Source organism: Triturus cristatus, chromosome 2_1 (assembly GCF_964204655.1).
Source record: "Triturus cristatus chromosome 2_1, aTriCri1.1, whole genome shotgun sequence".
Classification (NCBI taxonomy): Eukaryota; Metazoa; Chordata; class Amphibia; order Caudata; family Salamandridae; genus Triturus; species Triturus cristatus.
Window position 1 is genome coordinate 554,537,633 of NC_140581.1, and position 18,197 is coordinate 554,555,829.

The window sequence follows — 18,197 nt, forward strand, 5'->3', positions numbered from 1 at the left end:
GCAAAGCAAAATCTGCTGAAGCGGAAAATCACTCAAATACACAAACATTTCTAAATTTTACGAAAGGGTTCTCATGCAATCTGTGGGGAGGCAGAGGGGGTAATAAGCTTTAACGTTGTCTGATGGTTTGGTGGTCGGCGCTCTTGCAATTTCCATGTTGCAGGTGCATGGGTTCAAAAGTGTTTTAATCAACTTATACATACAGTGTCAAGAAACTTTAGTTTATTGCCTGAACTGGCTAACATGGCACATTTTAGGGTAAATTGTGTAAGAGGAAATGGTTTGGCATGTAAGGTCAGTAGTGTAACTGGGGTGGATTGTGCTGAATATTGTTTATACAATAGACTTCACACAAACACAGAGCGAGTTGACTATTTGTGTGCGAGTTAATATGTGTGTGTTATTATTGGGATGTTCTTTGCTTGAATAATTTTAATAGGGAGCTAGCACTGCAAGGGTTAAGGTTGGTTACTGCAGCAGATTTCAGCAGACCAGTCATCTAACCTTAGGTACTTACAGGTATTTTATTGGTCTTGATCATGTTATCAAATTCTTCATTAATTTTTTTATACTTCTCTTCTGTGCGTGGGGTGAGAGCGTAAGAGGAGTCGGGATCGGGGCTGTCACAGCCTTTGTTTTCTTTCTTGTTCAATGCCTGCCAGGTTCAGAGAAATATCAAAAAGTAAAAATAAAAAAATTGAAAGGATGCTCAGAGTACTTACACACAATCTTTGCCTGCTGATCATTAGATCAATATCTTCGTTAATTTTCCTGTACTTGTCCTCTGACTCGGGGCTGTGACCTACTGAATCGTCTGCATCAGGATCTGGACTGTCACAACCATTAAGCCCCTTCTTTCTCAACGTCTGAAATACACAATGTTGTACAGTTCACACCTATGTATGGGCAGCAACTGAGAGTCAGGAAGGTTAATCAACATGAATCCCTGCTTTGCGGCATTTTCAATAATCTCAGGGAACAACCTGCATGCAGGTATCCCACATCCCCACTATACATTACTTCCAGGCAGAGGAGACTTTGAAATTTGAAATTCATACAGAAAATTGAGTGTGTCTGACGTTTCATGAAGACAGTTCTGCCTCAAAAGTATGTGCTACCTCCTAAATTTAAGGCTGCAATAAAAGAAATTAAATAATTTTTCAGGTGGACAAAGATAACCACATTTTAAATATTTTAAATTCAATTTAAGCGAGGAGCTGATCTCAGCTTGTGAGCTGCATTCGTTACTCCACTCACTGCTTGCATGTTTGGATGAAACAATCGAAGATCTTCGATCAAGATCACAATGAACGTTTGTTAAGAATTTCTGATTTGTATTCGATAAACACTAACTATGCTCTCGGGTCTCTTGCCAAATTCAGATGATGGCCATGAGAATGTCTAAAGGCAGGTGGGTTTGGGAGCAGAAGGGTACAAGAGTGGGTCAAATATATGTCCACATAATCTATTTTTTAGGAGCACCTGGACTTTTGTTTCACAATAACTTTTGGTTGAACATTTTTGGCCTAGTTCGGGCTTATATTTGAACTGTTACGTTACATCAAAGAAGAAATTGTCCCACAAATACTTAAATTTTACATCAATACAGAGGATCATAGGGTGCTGTGAAAAGCAGTCTCCTTCAACAACATAAACAAGCTTGGTAAAGTAGATGAACCCTATTGGAAATCATTGGAAATTGCACAATGAGGTCAGCAACGAGCAATTTAACATTGGTCCGTGCCCTTAAGTGCCGTTGTCAGCTGGGCTCACTTGGCGGATCTCCAACAAGCAATCTGCAGTCACATTAAAGAGAGGAGATGTCAGTGCAGCCAAGCTCCCACCTCCCTTCACAACTGTAGGCTTGTCCTATTTTAAGTTTGGCGATTAAACCACACCCGAAGTTACAATGCGTAAGCAAGAGTGCGTTGAATGGTATGCTGAAAGCAGCCAGCTGGTAGAGTGGGCGGCCTAAAAAAGAGCTGCCATAGCAAATGCTGTTCGCTGATGCAAATTCACAAACTAAAATTTCTTGTTTAGAAACTGTCATTTTGGGATTTAGTATGAAATTTCCTGAACCAGTTTAATTTTAGGTTTTGCCCTTTCTATTTGACAGGCATCACTGTTCGTTAACAACCAATTACAACCACAAAGTAAAATGATATACAGTAACCTTTAGATCCGAGAAGGTGGCAAATGCAAATCCATGACCACCTTTGACGAGTAATTGCTAAGCTGCGTTTTATACATAACATACTTACATTAAAAGACAAAAACAGTATTTATTGATAGACACTGAGCTCATTATCCTAGGCACACATAAACACATATTCCTAAACAATATCGATTTATGTACAATTGAAAGGCTGTGAGCACAGAGTCTGTTGTTCTCTTGAGCTTTTGAAACTTCGTTTTCTGGACATCCATACACTTTTAAGACATTCAGCATTACGTAATTATTATGAAAGAAACAGATCCACGCTGATAGATGCAAATTATTGATTCGACAACAGATGGAAAGAAAGCAGCTCACACTTGGGTGAACAGTGAAACTTCCCTCACTGTTGTTAAGTATCTATTTGTTTCTTTTTTACTTGCAAGCATTTGGACCACGAATTCTGTTCACAGGATACAATAAGTGGTATGAAGGAATTGAAGAGGTTGGTGGGATCATAAGCCATGGAGGTGTAAATGGTAAATGAGGAGAAGAACAAATGGCCGATGGGACAGTACTATGCAAGACATATATAGATGCGTACCAAAACAGAGCCTGGAAGTCTTCTATGGAATTACAGCGGAGTGAAAAAGCTGAATCTGGAGGTGGTACATGGGAGACTCCACTGGGTGAATCAGTATTGGTTGTGTTAGTAGAGTGGTCAGCTAGGATAGAGGAATGTGGTTTGAGTAGCATAGGTTTTCACAGTTCCAGAAGAAAAACCTAAGCTTAGATATAGTTTAACAATTTTCCAACGGTGTAGGAGTGCTGTATAGTACAGCACATATACAAAGTTTTAAAGGTTTGGAGAAAAAAAAAAGTATCAACTTTAGGTCTGCCTGGGGAAGGGAATGTAAATGTTTGGCACCATGCCGTGCTTTCGAATTTGCATCAAAATCCTTGAGAGGCTGTATGCGAATGTCCATGTACCCTCCCCCCATAGGCCACCTCCATGACACAAAGTAGCACCAAGCAGTGCATAAAGATACATTGCATTATTTTAGTGCTACTTTCTGGTGCAAAACAAGATTTGCACTGGGAAGTAAATCCTAATTTAACACTGTGCACTGGTTTGTGTCATTTTTGGTGTTGATGAATCTGCCCCTGCGTTTTTAAATATATAAGTGGTGTTGCAGTGTTCTGTAAGCCAACATTGCCAATGGCTGAATGTGACTATTCGGTCACTGGCAACGGCTGAATAACTGCTTGCTTCAAAGTGGTTATCAAACCTCTCCCCATCTCGATGTAAACCCTACGTATTCACCTTTGAAACTCTACATATTAACCATTGTTGCAACGGAAAGCACCCACATGCCGACAGTTTCAGGTGTGCTATGTCAATGAAAAAATAAATAAAAAATAAAAACTTCTCTAACGACCTAAAAAAGATTAACATTTGGCAGAGCAAAACATTTTATATTTTAGCAGGAGGGAGCAGTGAAGGAAGCCACTGAGGAGGGGGGGCTTGTTTTACTTTGGTTTGTTGAGGCCATTGACGAGTGCTTTGTGGTGAGCATACATGCCTTGAAGATGTGTAGTAGGTGGCAGTGGGCAGCCCTAGTAGTGCTGGTGAGGAAAGTATGCAGATTCTGTGGCTGGAGCCAGTTTGCTGACTGCGGGTGAGAGGATGACACTGTCAGGAATGTATGAGATATAGAGGAATAGAGATGTGGATGATGCTAAATAGAGATATATAGTTTGGTACACCAGTAGGCAAAACAGGCTATCTTGTGCCACATCGCAGTAAGGCAGTTGTCTATTTTCTATCTGAAATGTAGGGTAAAGGAGGTGAAGGACCTGATAACATGAAATGATGGAAAGATGCCAATAATTGACAGGTTATAGAGTGAGAGAGTATAGAGAAATGAAATAGAGAACGTAGCTTCTCCTACATTTATACATGTAATAGGACATGTACAATAGATTTTAGGCAAACCAAGCGAGTGTTGTATCCATGATGTCTATTGCAGGCTCATTTGATCTTATTGTGCCAAACCCTGGCTGTAGGGAGTTTCAGAGCTTTTATATGGTGGGTAGTGGGTACATTTGTTAAAAAAACATTCCTTGAAAGATCTAGGAAACAGTGACAAAGGGAGACGAGATAGCGTTTGGGGGTCACATGAGCTCAATTCAAGCAGGGAGCTTGACACGAGTGAGAAGTGATGTATATGTAAAACAATAAGAAGCGACCCAATTTGAATTAGTGTTGAATTCTTCAATCTGAATAAGCAAGACGAAGAACTCTGCCTTCTGGTAAAGACGGATAATGCAAGGGCATAGATGTAAGCCAAACCAAAGCTCCCATTGAACTGGGCCCTGTCATTTACTGAAAATGTAATCATAGCTTCCTGATGTATGCTTTGCTAAGGTCTAAATTAGCCCTGTAGAAGACGATGGCTGAGTTTAAGTTGAAGCTAGGATGGAACATTTAAGGGATCAATAACTTATTCTCCAATGAGGGACAGTCCAAAAATATAGAATGTATTACCTATCAACTATCCGAAGGTAAATAAAATAGTATGACTGGCTTTAAAATTAACAGCCGATTCACTTTACATTTTAAAATGGGAGGTTTCTCTTTCAAGGTAGGTATAACAAAGAATACATGGCTGAAGGGCTGGTCATTTTTACAAACTGTTCTTAGATTTCCACAAAAGTTTAAGGAAGTCAGAGAGGTGAGCACTATGATGCAACACTGATAGACAGAGTCGGTCACAGAAGAAGAATAGTTTCAGAATTAGATATTGAAAAGCAGTGAATTGCTGCGATTTCTATTTAGGTGTTGTTGCATTCTTTGGACTCCTGAGAAATGGAGGCTGGATTAAATTCAGTGTGCCACACCTTTCACACAAACTAAATCCAGATAACCAGCTAAATCTTGCTGAATACATATTTTCTAAAGGGGCACAAAGACTCCACGCATCAGGCTTTAAGAAGCAGAGACTTGTTTAATCATAACAATATAAGTTGATCATCTTAATATCATGGCAGGCTTTGTTGTTGATCCTAATAGCAGCTCATGAAGGTGCTAAATAGTTTAGTTTGTTTCCTTTACGCAGTACCTTGGCAAGTTTATGGCATAACAGACAGGCAAGGTGATTATCTAAATCAAATATCCACCTAATTATCCATAGATGAACCCTTGATTATGCAGATGAAATTGCTGTTTATCAGTTGCAGAGACTCCAGATCAGCCCCAATCATAACTTCGTAGTCAGTCGGGTCTTAAGAACCTTTCCAAATGAGAGTACAACTCTAGTTTACAGCCTGAATCAGCATTCCCAGGCGATAACAATAAGTGGACACACAACTGTCGTTTTATAGGTGAATAGTACCCTTCAGGTTTTGAAAGAGTTAAGCCCCCTTGAGAATTTAATGTGGAAGATTTAACATTTGCATCAAACAGATAGGTAGGGAGCTGTGGATGGAATGTTTGATCAGTAAGGGTGCTATTTACTATTCCATCCCTATGGTCTCATTCAAGTCCCAGCCTAGGGCAGAATGAGCTAGTTTCAGCTTTTATTCACAGGCTGGTTTTGGTTTCCAGTAGGGCTTTGTTCATAACTTTCAAATTCAAAACTTCGGTCTTGATCTCAGAAATATTTTTTGAAAAAGTAGGTGATGCTTCAAGTTTAAACTTCTATTTTGGGGCAAACATGTCCACTTTTGCACTGCCACCATTTAGATCTCAGTGCAAATTGGGCTATGTCATTTTTTTCACTTCTAGTTAACACCATCTTTTATGTGATGGTAACTAAGGGTGCAAAGCTTTTAAAAAATGGGCAATAATGCATGCACAAAGGGCACAAAAACATTTTCTACTGCCTCTTATTAGCACTGATCAGTAGAGAAGGAGCAATAACATACTGCAACAGCCTAGTGCAATTTTGGACTCCAGAATTTGTGGAGAGCGCCTCCTTACTTATAAGGCTAAGGTTCCTCCTTTCCTCAAGATTCCTGTTGCCAGAAGGAGGCATCACTGATGCCAGGAAGTGTAAATCAAAAGGAATGGCTAAGTGATCAGACCAAACAAGGGGAATAGGGTCCCCCACTGTTTATACGCGGGTCATTGGAAAAGACACTGTCAAGGATGTGCCCCGCTATATGGGTAGGATTTCTGACCAGCTGTGAGAAACCACAGCTACGCAAGGTTTCCATAAGAGATTGGGTATATTTACATGAGGAATTGTCTAAATGAAAATTGAAATCCCCCAGGAGAGTGAAGTTAAATCTCTCAAAGTTTGGTTCTAACAGCCTACTGAAATCCTGAGTAAAAGAAGTCCTGGAACCCGGCTGCCTATAACATAAGACAGGAGAAGCTTTCCGTGGGATGCAGGTTAATGGAAAAGTAGAAGGCCTGATAGGGATCATGAGGGGTGCTCAATGCCTGAGTACGGCAGGACAGGGTTTCTCTATGAAGAATGCCCACCTCGCCGTCCGACCCTATCCAATCTAGCAAGGGTGTATCCAGAAGGGATGGCATCTACAAGATCAGGACCTGAGGCATCAGTAGCCCAAGTTTAGGTAATTAAAACCCAAGTTGGCTTTCTTGCTGAGATAAAATCTCTGAAGGCGACCTTATTCGTGATCAAAGATCTAACATTGATGAGAAAGCCCTGTGCAATCTGTTCTTTAGGAGGGGGTCTGGTTGCCTTATTATCAGACCGGATGTTGCAATCCTGTTTTAGTGAAGTATTGCAACCAGTGAATACTGGGTGCAACTTCCTAACTAACATCTCCGGGTCCAAGGTGTGATACGGGTAAAAGGGGCAGCATCTCTGGCGCATGGCGAGGTCTTGGCGTGGAAGGGCGCAGACGGGCTTGCCTTCGGCACGCCGGCCGCACGCCCGCTGCACACATCCGCTGCGCGCCGACCCGGTCATGCTGCTTAAGTAGTGAGAGGACTAGTGTGCTAAAACCCCCTGGCTCCGACCCCGGAACCGGAAGGGAGCTTGAATATATGCCGGCGTCCTCCACAGCAAACGGGAAAACCCGGGGTGGACCGGGGCGCTGGCGAGAACACCGGGAACACTAAGAGGGAGGTGAGTCCTCTAAAAGTGAGGGGAGCAAAGAGCTCAAAGCAATGTGCAAGGCAAGCAAAATACAGTACACAATTGAAAACTTCACACGATTAAATTAAGTTAAAACAATATTGCAGTTTTCAGAGCAATTTTGGTGTCAAATGTGTTTGGATGTAATGGAATCTCAAAGATAGGGAAATACACCCAGAAGGTGAACTGATGAAGATTAATAGTCAGGAAGGTATACTAAATAGACAGGATAAATACAAAGACAGTTAAACATAATTAACAACAAACATTTTGCTTAAATCCTAAAAGTGAAGGCTTGAATCTCTCCTCAGAAATCCAGTGGTGTTCCATGGACTGGAATGGTACTGTGGTTGAGAGAATCTTACTTTGGAGGCATCCTACATTATGCCAAAGTTCATTGGTGAGATTAGCACCAACATTAGTGAGTATTTAAGGTGTATTATAACCAGGGGCGTAGCTTGGCCAGTAAAAATGGGTGGGAGGGTGTGAGCTTCAGATTTTCAGACAATCAGGCTGGCATATAATTTTTAAATACATAATACGACAAGCAGGGTGCATGAGTGGAGGGTAAGGGGAAGTGCAAAGGGAGAGGAATGCCAATTGGTATAAGTACTAAGGGAGGAAATACAATATTTTCTTAGATAACCAATATTTTTGAGGACTTTCAAAACAGAGTGAGAGAGTGTGTGAGCTTTTTGTCTGTGTATGTAAAATGTGGCCGATATCCGTCTGACATTTCACAATATCCAACTGAAAGCACCTGTACCCAACTATTTGTCAGAGAACACATTTATTAGGGGGGGTGTAACACCCCAAACACCCCCCTAAAGCTACGCCCCTCATTTTAACCATCGCTTAGGTTGCCACTTTATCTCATGGTAGTTTTGTATCTCGAGTTATTGGCATTTAGACAGCTGCTCTGTGACATTTACCCAATCTAGATGAGCTATATGTTGACCTAAACAAAGGTATTGATGGCACTGGACTGGGAATAATAAGAGAGCAGATGCACAAATGCTAAGATTGCAGCTCCATGTCTCTGCAGCATTTGAGATTCAGACACCAAGTCCATTTCTCATGACCACGCACTTGGTGTCTAGGGATTCTGGCCTTAACCTTGATTTGCTGGATACAATTACAAATGTCACAAAAGATTTTACAGGTCAGATTACACACCACATTAACATTCACACTATCTACAAGATGACAATAAATATAGTATTATGTATTTGTTTCAATATGAGTTGCTATTTAATGGTGGATGCTTTTAGGCGTTGTTATTTAATGGTATAGATATTGTGCGGGCATAAGCATTGCATTTGGTGTTTGAGTTAGAGTTTGCACAGCTGTTTTGTGAGCTTTGGATTGGGAAGCTAATGATTACTGGCTCATTTCGGTGTTTGTGATAACCATAACTATACTTTAACTATGGGATTTTAAGCATATTGTCAAGGTTTTTTTTAACATAAGATTAAATTGTTATAAGTAATTCTAATATTAATGTTACTTTAACTGATATTTTATGATATACTACATCTAACTTTTATGAAAGTTTCACACTGCAAACAGACTTGGCCTCTAGCTGTGCATAACAATATAAGCAGCCAAATGCTGCTACACCCAACCTGCTGCCGCTCGCCATCCAGGGACTTGTTAGTAGAGACAAGCTCTCCTCAAAAGAACAGTTTTGTTTTGAGTATTTGTTGTTTTGTGATCTTGTGTTTTTTTGTATTTTTGTAATGAATTTGGAGCAATTGTTGTGACAAACAGCCATGAAAAAACTTTAAACATTATTTTATTGATGGAATTTTTGTAATAGTCTTCCATCTTTTTATTCCCATTCCTTGGGTTGTGCTTGCCTTACCCAACCTTTGTTTTCCTTACCCTGTAAGTATTGAATGCTTTTTTAAAGAAAATGTATCAAAAAGATATGGCACAAATTATACATGTAGATTTGCAGAGAGTTATATGCAATTTCACACCATAGTTGAGGGAGGGAATAGACATCATGTCCCCGCTCAAGGATTCACCTCTAGTGAGTTAAGCCCCTCCACATCTCCACACAAAAAACAGTGATAATGAATAGTATATTACCTACTAATCAATCAGTCTATATATTAATATATCTTTTTGTCTATCTATCGATGTATCTATGGTCTCTTATAGAATGTCGTTAATCAACAAGGCCAAGTGCAGTCTGGAACTGACATTATTTGATTGTAGTACAGCTTGCATAAAAATAGCACAATTGAAAACGTCAGTGAACAGCAAAAGGAGATTTCCACCCAAGCCTACTCCTCAGCCAAGGCAAAAGAGATGACAAGATGATTCTCTGCATGGCTGCACATTGAGCTGCTGAGCAGTCGCAGGGCAAGCCACACTGTTATTGTCTTAACACCTGGGTTACAAGAGTCAAAGACAAAATGTACAGACATTGTCTGCTGTGTCATCTGTGCGCTCGCTTTCGACTAATATATGTAATTTCCTCTTCCTCATCTGACAAGACGATAAATATCTACTAGGCAAAAACAACTATATACCATGAGCCCACGTGGCTTTGCTGCAACAGCATTAGGTCGTGTCCATCAGGAAATAAAAATGCGTTACTTAGGGCACTGACGTGTAATGTAACAACCTCTCTAACCAGATAATTTTGCAGCTGTAAAAGTTTGATAGTAATGATTAATGCATGTTTGATATCCTCTACCGCAAAATCGACAGCCCCACACACAAGCTTTTTTGTGCCAACAAGATAACCAGCTCCGCCATTTAAAGCACATTGTGTCCTGTACATGGCGCTCGAACCCCGCTGCTAACCGTAGTTGCCCTTTTTTTTGTATGTCTGTTTTATATGTAGTAATTTCCAGTGTTTGAAATGGAAAAAGAGAAGTGCAGGTACTCTGTACCAGAGTACCTGCTTGTCCAATTTAAGGTATTGCATTTCTTGTGAGAAGTGCCTGTACTCTCCGTCTCAAAATAAAAAAGTGCCGGTACTCCGTACTGAACAGTACCGGCCCATTTAAAGCACTGGTAATTGCTCTTGTAATCTGTAACCTGGTCCCATGTAAACTGCTCTGTTACCACCTGAGTCTGTTCAGAGCTATGTGAAACAGCTAAGTAAATAAACAACAACTTCCAAGCAGAAGAAAAGCCCACCGTCACATTATAGCATTCTAAAGGACATCTGCTGAAGTGGAGCTTTGAGGAAAGGTACAGTATAACATCCCTGTTATTCACAGCCATCCGTCTATAATGTAATGTATTATTCTTGTTGTGCATTGGGTTTAAGTTAGCATGCCTTCTGGGTAAAGGGAACCGCTGTAAACACGTGCTCGATAAAACGGTTTCGGATTCCCAGCTCATCGTTCAATTGAAGAGATTGCATTTCCTGACCTCTGAGAAAAAAAACGGAAAATGTCATGCGTGGGTTCCGCTAGGGGCAGCGTGCGCGCGCCCGGGAATCAGTCCGGGGTCAGCGGGACCTCGCGGGGCCTCGCGGGGCTGGAGTGCATCGAGCGATCACAAGCATGCGAGTTGGCCGCCCGTTCTGTCAGAGCTCAGCAGTTTACAATCCGACACGAGGCCGCATCCCAGCCATCAGCTATTTTACTCATCCGAGATATCCACACCTGTCAGCGAGTCTGCACCTGTTGTGCAGCTCGGCAAAGGCCACATGACAACATCCAATCGCAACAGCCTGTCCTGCGGCATGTCCATAGATGGCTGTTTCTGCCTCGCCCTCGTAGCCCGGTGGCACTGATGCCTGGGCCTTGTAGCCTTCTGCTTTGTGTTCTTGTAATATCGACGACCCTTTCATGACTTATCTGAAAATGCGTAAAGAGGCGTGCGACCGTTTCCAAGTACGACATACAGTCATTCAACGCGCCCCGTCTCATCACAGTTTTAATATCTTTAATGCTACTTCACAAGCAAGTGCGAAATACATTAAGTAATTCATAGCCCCTAAAAGTCGTATTAAAACCTTGTTTCCTCAGCCTTTCTACGTATATTTCCAAATTAGCTGCACGGATTCGGATAGCAGACGCTACCGCTTTACATTGATTCTGCACTTTGAATATTACCATTTTGATTCGGACAAACTGATGTTTAAGTACACTTTTAGTTTCTGCAAAACAGGAGAGTGCGGTGGTACCTATGCCTCTCGGGATTAAGTGCCAAATCTATTTAATACACACTAAAATATCATTTTCTAATTCTATCCTTTAAAAAACACACAATGCTATTTAAGTCTGCATTCATCTGAGTAGAATACATGCAAACATGTTTAATATAGCCTTTTTTCTAAACAGCTTATATTACTATTTTGAAATATATTGATCATCTTAGATACACCCAATTGATAACGGTTACTTTTTCCACTTCACCCTTCCTCCTTCAGTCCTGTTGTAATTCTGTTTTCTATATTTTAGGGGCTAATGCCAAGTAGTCATTTATTTGAAGTTTGCTTCTGTGCCTTGCACAAGCTAAATGTCTACTCACCGACAACAGCCTTTTCTTTTGAGTTGTGTATGTCACTGGTTAATTACCATTTGGCAGAAGGAGAGAATTGAGCACAATTGTTTTACAGATTTTGGCACGAGTTAAAGGTTACCATCAGCCTTGTGCTGAAAAGACAAACAGGGGAGCGATTACCAAAAGGGACTTGGCTGGCAGCCAAACAGGCCAATTGGCATGATCGGTTTCCTGCAGACCTTTGCTGCCCATTGCTCCACACAAGCGTGTGGCCGAAATGTCTCCTCTGTGTTGGGGAAGGGCCCACGTGCTTCCTTCAAGATCTTGGGTTCCATTGTACACCCTGCAACGTGGAAGAACACAGAGTCGCACTTGAGCCGTCTGTTCACACTCCATAAAGATAAGCTAGATATAGCCATGTGAGTTGTTGGCCAGCACGTGCTTTCTGTTGCTACTAACACTAAACTGAGGTTTGAGGCAAAGAGTACGATATAGGGAGCCAGTCTCATTTGCACGTGGCACACCCCCATGCAAATGAGGCCCGCTCCACTCCGAACTGAAAACGACATACAGTATCTTCTGCCAGCAGTGGATTCCTCCAGTCGTAACTGCACGTCTCACAGCTCACCACTGCCTGATGAGCAGTGCTACTACTTGTTGGTGGACACCATTGACAACTATAAAGTGGACCACTGTGTGTGAAGTAGGTCCCAAACAATAATACATCTACACTGATGAACAAACAGGCTATCATAGATGAGCAGAACATTTCATCTCACAGTGAAGTGATAGGATAGAAAGAGTACATTTCAACTGTGGTTAAGGCACCATGCGTCATTTCCATGTAATTTGACTCCAGTGTGCCCCCGCTACAGTTTAAGTGGGAGAGCTGATATGCATGATATTTACAAAGTACTATGTTCTCCTAACATGACATTTAGCTGAGATTTCGTCCAAAAGGAGGAACAACCACTGCCAGGCGTTCAAGGTTTGTCCTCACAGGTGGTCTCTGCATCTGTACTCCAAACGGATCATTCTTTAGGTTAATGATTCCTGAGAGCTGCAGTGCACGCCGCGGGTAGTGTGGGAGACATAAGCCATGAATAGCAAGTACGTTATTATGTCTGTAGACTCGATTCAGTCTTTATTGTGGTATTCAAGCAGGACAGAGAGTGACATTAATCTTGGGTTACTTCTTCACTCTCGCCATGTTTACATTAGTTCTATCTTCATCTCTTGTAGTATTTTCACACTGAGTAGCTCAGGTGGCATGAATGCCATTTATTGGGGCTCATATAGATAATGCAGGTACATAGAGGTGGAGTTATGCATAGTAAATCTAAACTTTCATCTATACTTACCAATATATATTTACTTCCACACTATTTCGATAGTTGATATTCTGGCTACAATATTTGTTTTACTGTTTCATGTATGAATAGCATATTTTATAGAGCGCACAGCTATTCCACGGAGAGTCCTGGTGCTGAGACTGCCGAAGGCCCACTCACCGCTCGCTATCGGCCTGAAGAAATGTAAGAAGTGTTCTGCCGGAATAAACCATGGACAGACTACAACCCAACAATGAAACTCCAAAAGAGGGGCCTAACCCTTAAGCTATTTTTGTATAACTCTTGACTGGTTATGGCTAAAGAGAAAAGACCACCACTATTACTTTTCATTGTTTTCTATAACGGTAAACATGCTTATTAAATATATATTTCTGTAAGTAATGTACCGGACTGAACATACTATTTCTTTTTATATTGATTATTATGTTTTGCATCTGATTCACTCTTTCGTGGACTAGGCTTTGACAGCTTGACCGCGCTACCCAGGAGAGTCATGCAAGAGCAGGAACCTAGAGCTAGATCGGCAAACATTAGGAATACGGAGTTTCTAATTGCGATTATATCAGAATCAAAATTAGGAAATGGGTATTCCTAATGTATGTATTTTTGTATCCCAAATAGCGATTCCTAGCAGGTCATACAATGGATATGTTTACAAAAAGAAAATGAAACGGTATGTTTAATTTTTAAGAGCAGGCAGTGGTTACTTGGACAATTGCATGTACTTAGAATTTTTTTTAAACATTCTCGAAGGGGCAGGTGTCCCAAGGAGATCCTTTCCCATTGAGGAATGGGTTACCACCACTTTTAAACTGGTGTAAAGTATTACTAATTTGCGACCGAAAATCGTTCGCAAAAAAATAATACATACCATACCGATTCAGCATTTGAGTGAGATGACGTAAACACACCCCTTCCAAATATCAAAATGCGAGTGCAAATTGCAATTCGGTAACAAGTTACAGAACTGCATTTTGCCCTTTGTATATTTGGAAAAGCAGTTTTGTGGTCACAAATGAGCGGATTATGCAAATCGGGCCATTTGCGACTGCCATATGCTTTGTACATCTGGCCCCAAGCCGCTGGTCTGCAGAACACAAGCAAATTAACCTTTGATACTACTAGATGGTTCTTCGAAGTTAGGATGCACCAAATGTCTAGCACAGTAGAAGGATCAAAATCACAAAATATTTTTTTTCTCAGTAAGAAAAAGTGGTACGGCATAAAAATTGTTCTAATTCACTAAGCTAGAAAGGTGAGATTCGTTTGGCATGTAGAGATGTCACAAATTTGTGTGAAATGTTTATGATACGCTGCTCAGTAATAGTGCTCCCTGAGAGCATCCACAATTCAATTCAGGAAACACCCGCAGAGTCTACCTTTTGGGTTTTCTTGAACGTTCAAATACTTTAAGACAATTATCAGCAAAACAAAAACTACTCTGAAGAAAACAAGGTGTAAGTGACTCAGTAAATTTTGAAAAGTACTTAGAATCTCGTGTCATATTTGTGGGGGAAGGGAAAGTCTTCAAATGCAACATTATTAGCATGCCAAGAAGGATATTTGTGAAGAATCCTAAACCAGAACATGTCGATTTTCATCATTGTACATCACCTTTTATTATAGTGACACAAATTGTAAAATCATGGACTCCTGCCTCTAGATCTGTCATTTCAATGAATCATAAAAACTCATGAGTCGCCATTATGATTAGGCTAATGCCTATGCATCAGAAGACACACACTTTGAATGGAATCAGTCCCAACATGATGGGCTTTTTCCTGAATGGGATGCGTCTCCCTCAGAAGAAAGGCAAAGGATAATTAATCAGCAATTGCTCAAATCTATGGAGACAATAGCAATTACTGATTTTTCTAAGTAACCTGAATCCAACTGGGCTGAAGCTGAGACAATCTCTCAGTCTCGTCGGTAACATGCAAACACATGATGTTCATAGTCTTCAGTGGCAATTAGGATACTGGCGTTTTTTTATCATGAATTGTGTAATAACCAGAGGTGAAAGATCACAGGCAAAGACTGCTGATATTTTAAGAAGGAAGCTGTCTGAATCAAAATCTGCACATCAACTCATTTTTTTCTGTAACAAAATTAGAACCTAGTACATTATGCAACATGTGCCATAATGTCGGGGTAAACGTGTCTTACATAAAATGTCAATTCCTGAAAAACTGAAATTCGAGACTCGGAAACAGTCTGACATTGACATTAATGCTTCTCAGCATACACTTCTATGCTCTTCTTTACCTTTTGTTCTGTTTCTGCTATCATAAAGATAGATAAAATGCCTTGCGTACACCTCTTATAACATTTCCTGATCACTTTTGCACACTGTATGAACTCCAAAAGATTGCAACACTGAGAAGGCTTTTTTGACCGCAGGACATCAGCAGCGTGATAATCTAATATGCAGAAAAAAGGTCTAAAAAGCACTACAAACAGTGTCTTGAGGATGCCTACACCTTGCCACAGGCACTACTCACTGCACTGCAAGGACTCCTATTTCTTCTTTGAATAAAAAAAATTGTGAAAAATCAGACAGGGTATAGTTAACACCGCCAAGATATGATTAATTGAAGACCTTCCATACCAGCGTAAAATACAGGCGAAAGGCATGCTTAGATGAAGTGAAACAGTGACCAGTCAGGAGTTAGGCCATATTTGCAGTAGCAAATGTACATGAGGCCCCAACAGACTGCACTGAAAGACAGGTATCAAGCAATTTTAACTTACCTCTCCATATCAGCAGCTCACCATAATGTCCTAGTAAAAAGGCTAAAGAATTAAATTTGTCACACAAGCACAGCCATAGAATGGATCCAGATATTCCTTGGAAACCTCTCATCAGAAGATCATGATGGCATCAAATCAGAACAGAGAACATGTGTACAGTTCAACAGCTACCTCAACGGAGGTGTCCCGGTGCATCCATACAAAACTCTGGGCAAAGGAATCAATATTATGCACCCCGCTGGCCATTCCTGTCGCCCTATGAGTCGCCCTATGAGCCCGTTTCAGATACATGCAGAAGGTTTACAAATACGGATCTATCTGAGAAAATGCAAACAAGGAAAACATAGGAAAATGTTTGGATCAGATCTATCATTGGATGAAGGTGGGGGTTCTTTACCTGAATGATATCAAAAGTTAGATTCTTGTGCTTCGAGCGACACTAATTGCCCACTTTTCTGTGTACAACTCTGGTACTTGCACAGAGATTAAAAAAACAGGGCCATGAACTTTAGTTCTTAGCCCTCTTCTTCGCCATCAGGTCTTGTCAGAGGTCAGAGGAAGCAATTTCTAGGCAATTATACCTCAAAAAAGTCTTTTTAATTCTACAAACTAGTCTCAATACCGAGTTGAATAAATCCGCAGTAAAATCATGATTAAACTACTACTTCTGCAATATGGTGCACACAAGTTTACAAAATAAACTGACAAGAGTGTGCAAAACCTGGCATCAAGATGAACCCTCAACCAGAGAAAAACAGATCCACATCAAGCCTGAACTGGTTACATCGAGGATGAACATTTAAGAAAGGCGCACCATGTGAAGTTTGTTCCTGAATAAGGGTCCAATCTAAATACAGAAAACTGCCCCACATATCCCAAATGCAACCTCTGCAAAAACTAAGTCACAAATCTAAGTCCAGCAAAGGTCCAAACGCCAATGACTTGGAAGCAGTGCCATAGAATAATTAGGTCCAACAACGGAGTGTTTGAATGAACCATGACCATGCGATGCCATGAATGACTTGTCCACCAGGGACAGTGAACATTGACCAATCAGTCTTGTTCATAAAAGCTCACCTGCTCATCGTTTCCTATTTTCCAGCAAACGCCCTAAGCGTACCTTCCTCGTTTGAGCAGCCGTCTTGGTGTTCTATATGTACACCTGTTACCATCAATATTGACTGAATCTCGCAAAGCCGAATGCTCGCTAACCCTTTTTGTGACATTTATGTAGTTCAGTACATGAGTTGGGTGTAGGCTGCCATGTGTCCTGGCTTTCATTTTCCTGATGAGAAAAGACATTATTTCAGCAGGGCTGAGGTCTGTACACTCGGTTTTTGTTGGCCAGCGTTTAACGAGTAGATAGATGATTGAATATGCCAACTAAACCTTTGGTTAAACACACTTCCCATAGGTGATTTTATACGCCTGCTTCACTTTTGTTCGAAGAAAGCTCGAATAGCTGACAAAACTAGTAAACTAAGTGCTAGAGCATTCCAGAAGGAAAATGGCAAAACGAGCAGGCTCCCAGAATCACACGGGTTGTTTGAGGCCTTCGCTGCAAGAGAGTGATTAGACTCCATGTTGTAATGACGCGGTAAAAACAGTGCAAATATATTCGAAGCATTAAACGGATGAATTTGGAAAAAGATGGAGCCCATATGGTTGGAGATAAACGCCAAAAGAAAACCTCTGTTCGCTCCCTCCTCACAGGCACCGTGGTTGAAATTCAAGGCCGCAGATTTCTAGCAGATGGAAAGAGAAGTAGGAAGCGCTCATTTTTGTAGGCTCGGTTTGAGCATGCCGGAAACATGCGACAGCCATGCATATGAATTAGAGGAGCCAAGGCCGCGCTGATCTGTTTTATGTTTAATTACATCACACGCCTCCACCAGCGCAGAACACGTTCACCGGGAACGGCTGCTTTGATTCCGTCTCAAACAGCTGTGTGTTCTGCTAAGTGCTGCTATTGACTCTTCTATAATTTGCCCCCTTTGAACCTTCCGCGTTACCGGGTTTGATCAAAAATCAAGAAATAAAAAAAATTCATGCACTCTTTACCCGCCAAAAGGATATTGCGGGCACATTTAGCGCCATGTTCTATACATGTAACCGCATAAGTATAAAGAAGAAAGGAGGTAACACAGATACAAGAATGGTCTGATAGTGAGACACATTTGGAGTTTGCATAGACATGTGCGCACGCAGCCCATGAGGACCAATGGACAGCAAAGGAACACAAAACAAGTGACAAAGACCTTTGCCACACACAACCTTACACAGAATGCTCTTACAGACACACAAAAGGACCTAGAGCCACGTTAAGTCTTTATCACAACCCATCACTGAAGACAA

The 18,197-nt window shown here is 41.0% G+C and overlaps 1 protein-coding gene across 21 annotated transcripts in view; it reads right to left on the reverse strand.

Moving 5' to 3' along the window:
- Nucleotides 1-18,197, reverse strand: part of MEF2C (myocyte enhancer factor 2C) — a 545,031-nt gene that overhangs the window by 82,996 nt on the left and 443,838 nt on the right. For 14 of the 21 annotated variants that reach the window (XM_085632450.1, XM_085632432.1, XM_085632440.1 and 11 more), the window contains one exon: nt 723-866. In XM_085632450.1, the coding sequence (XP_085488576.1) occupies nt 723-866 (144 nt within the window). Of the gene's footprint in view, nt 1-517; nt 656-722; nt 867-18,197 lie in introns of all 21 variants that reach the window. The other 7 variants (XM_085632444.1, XM_085632449.1, XM_085632448.1 and 4 more) reach the window with 2 other exon arrangements.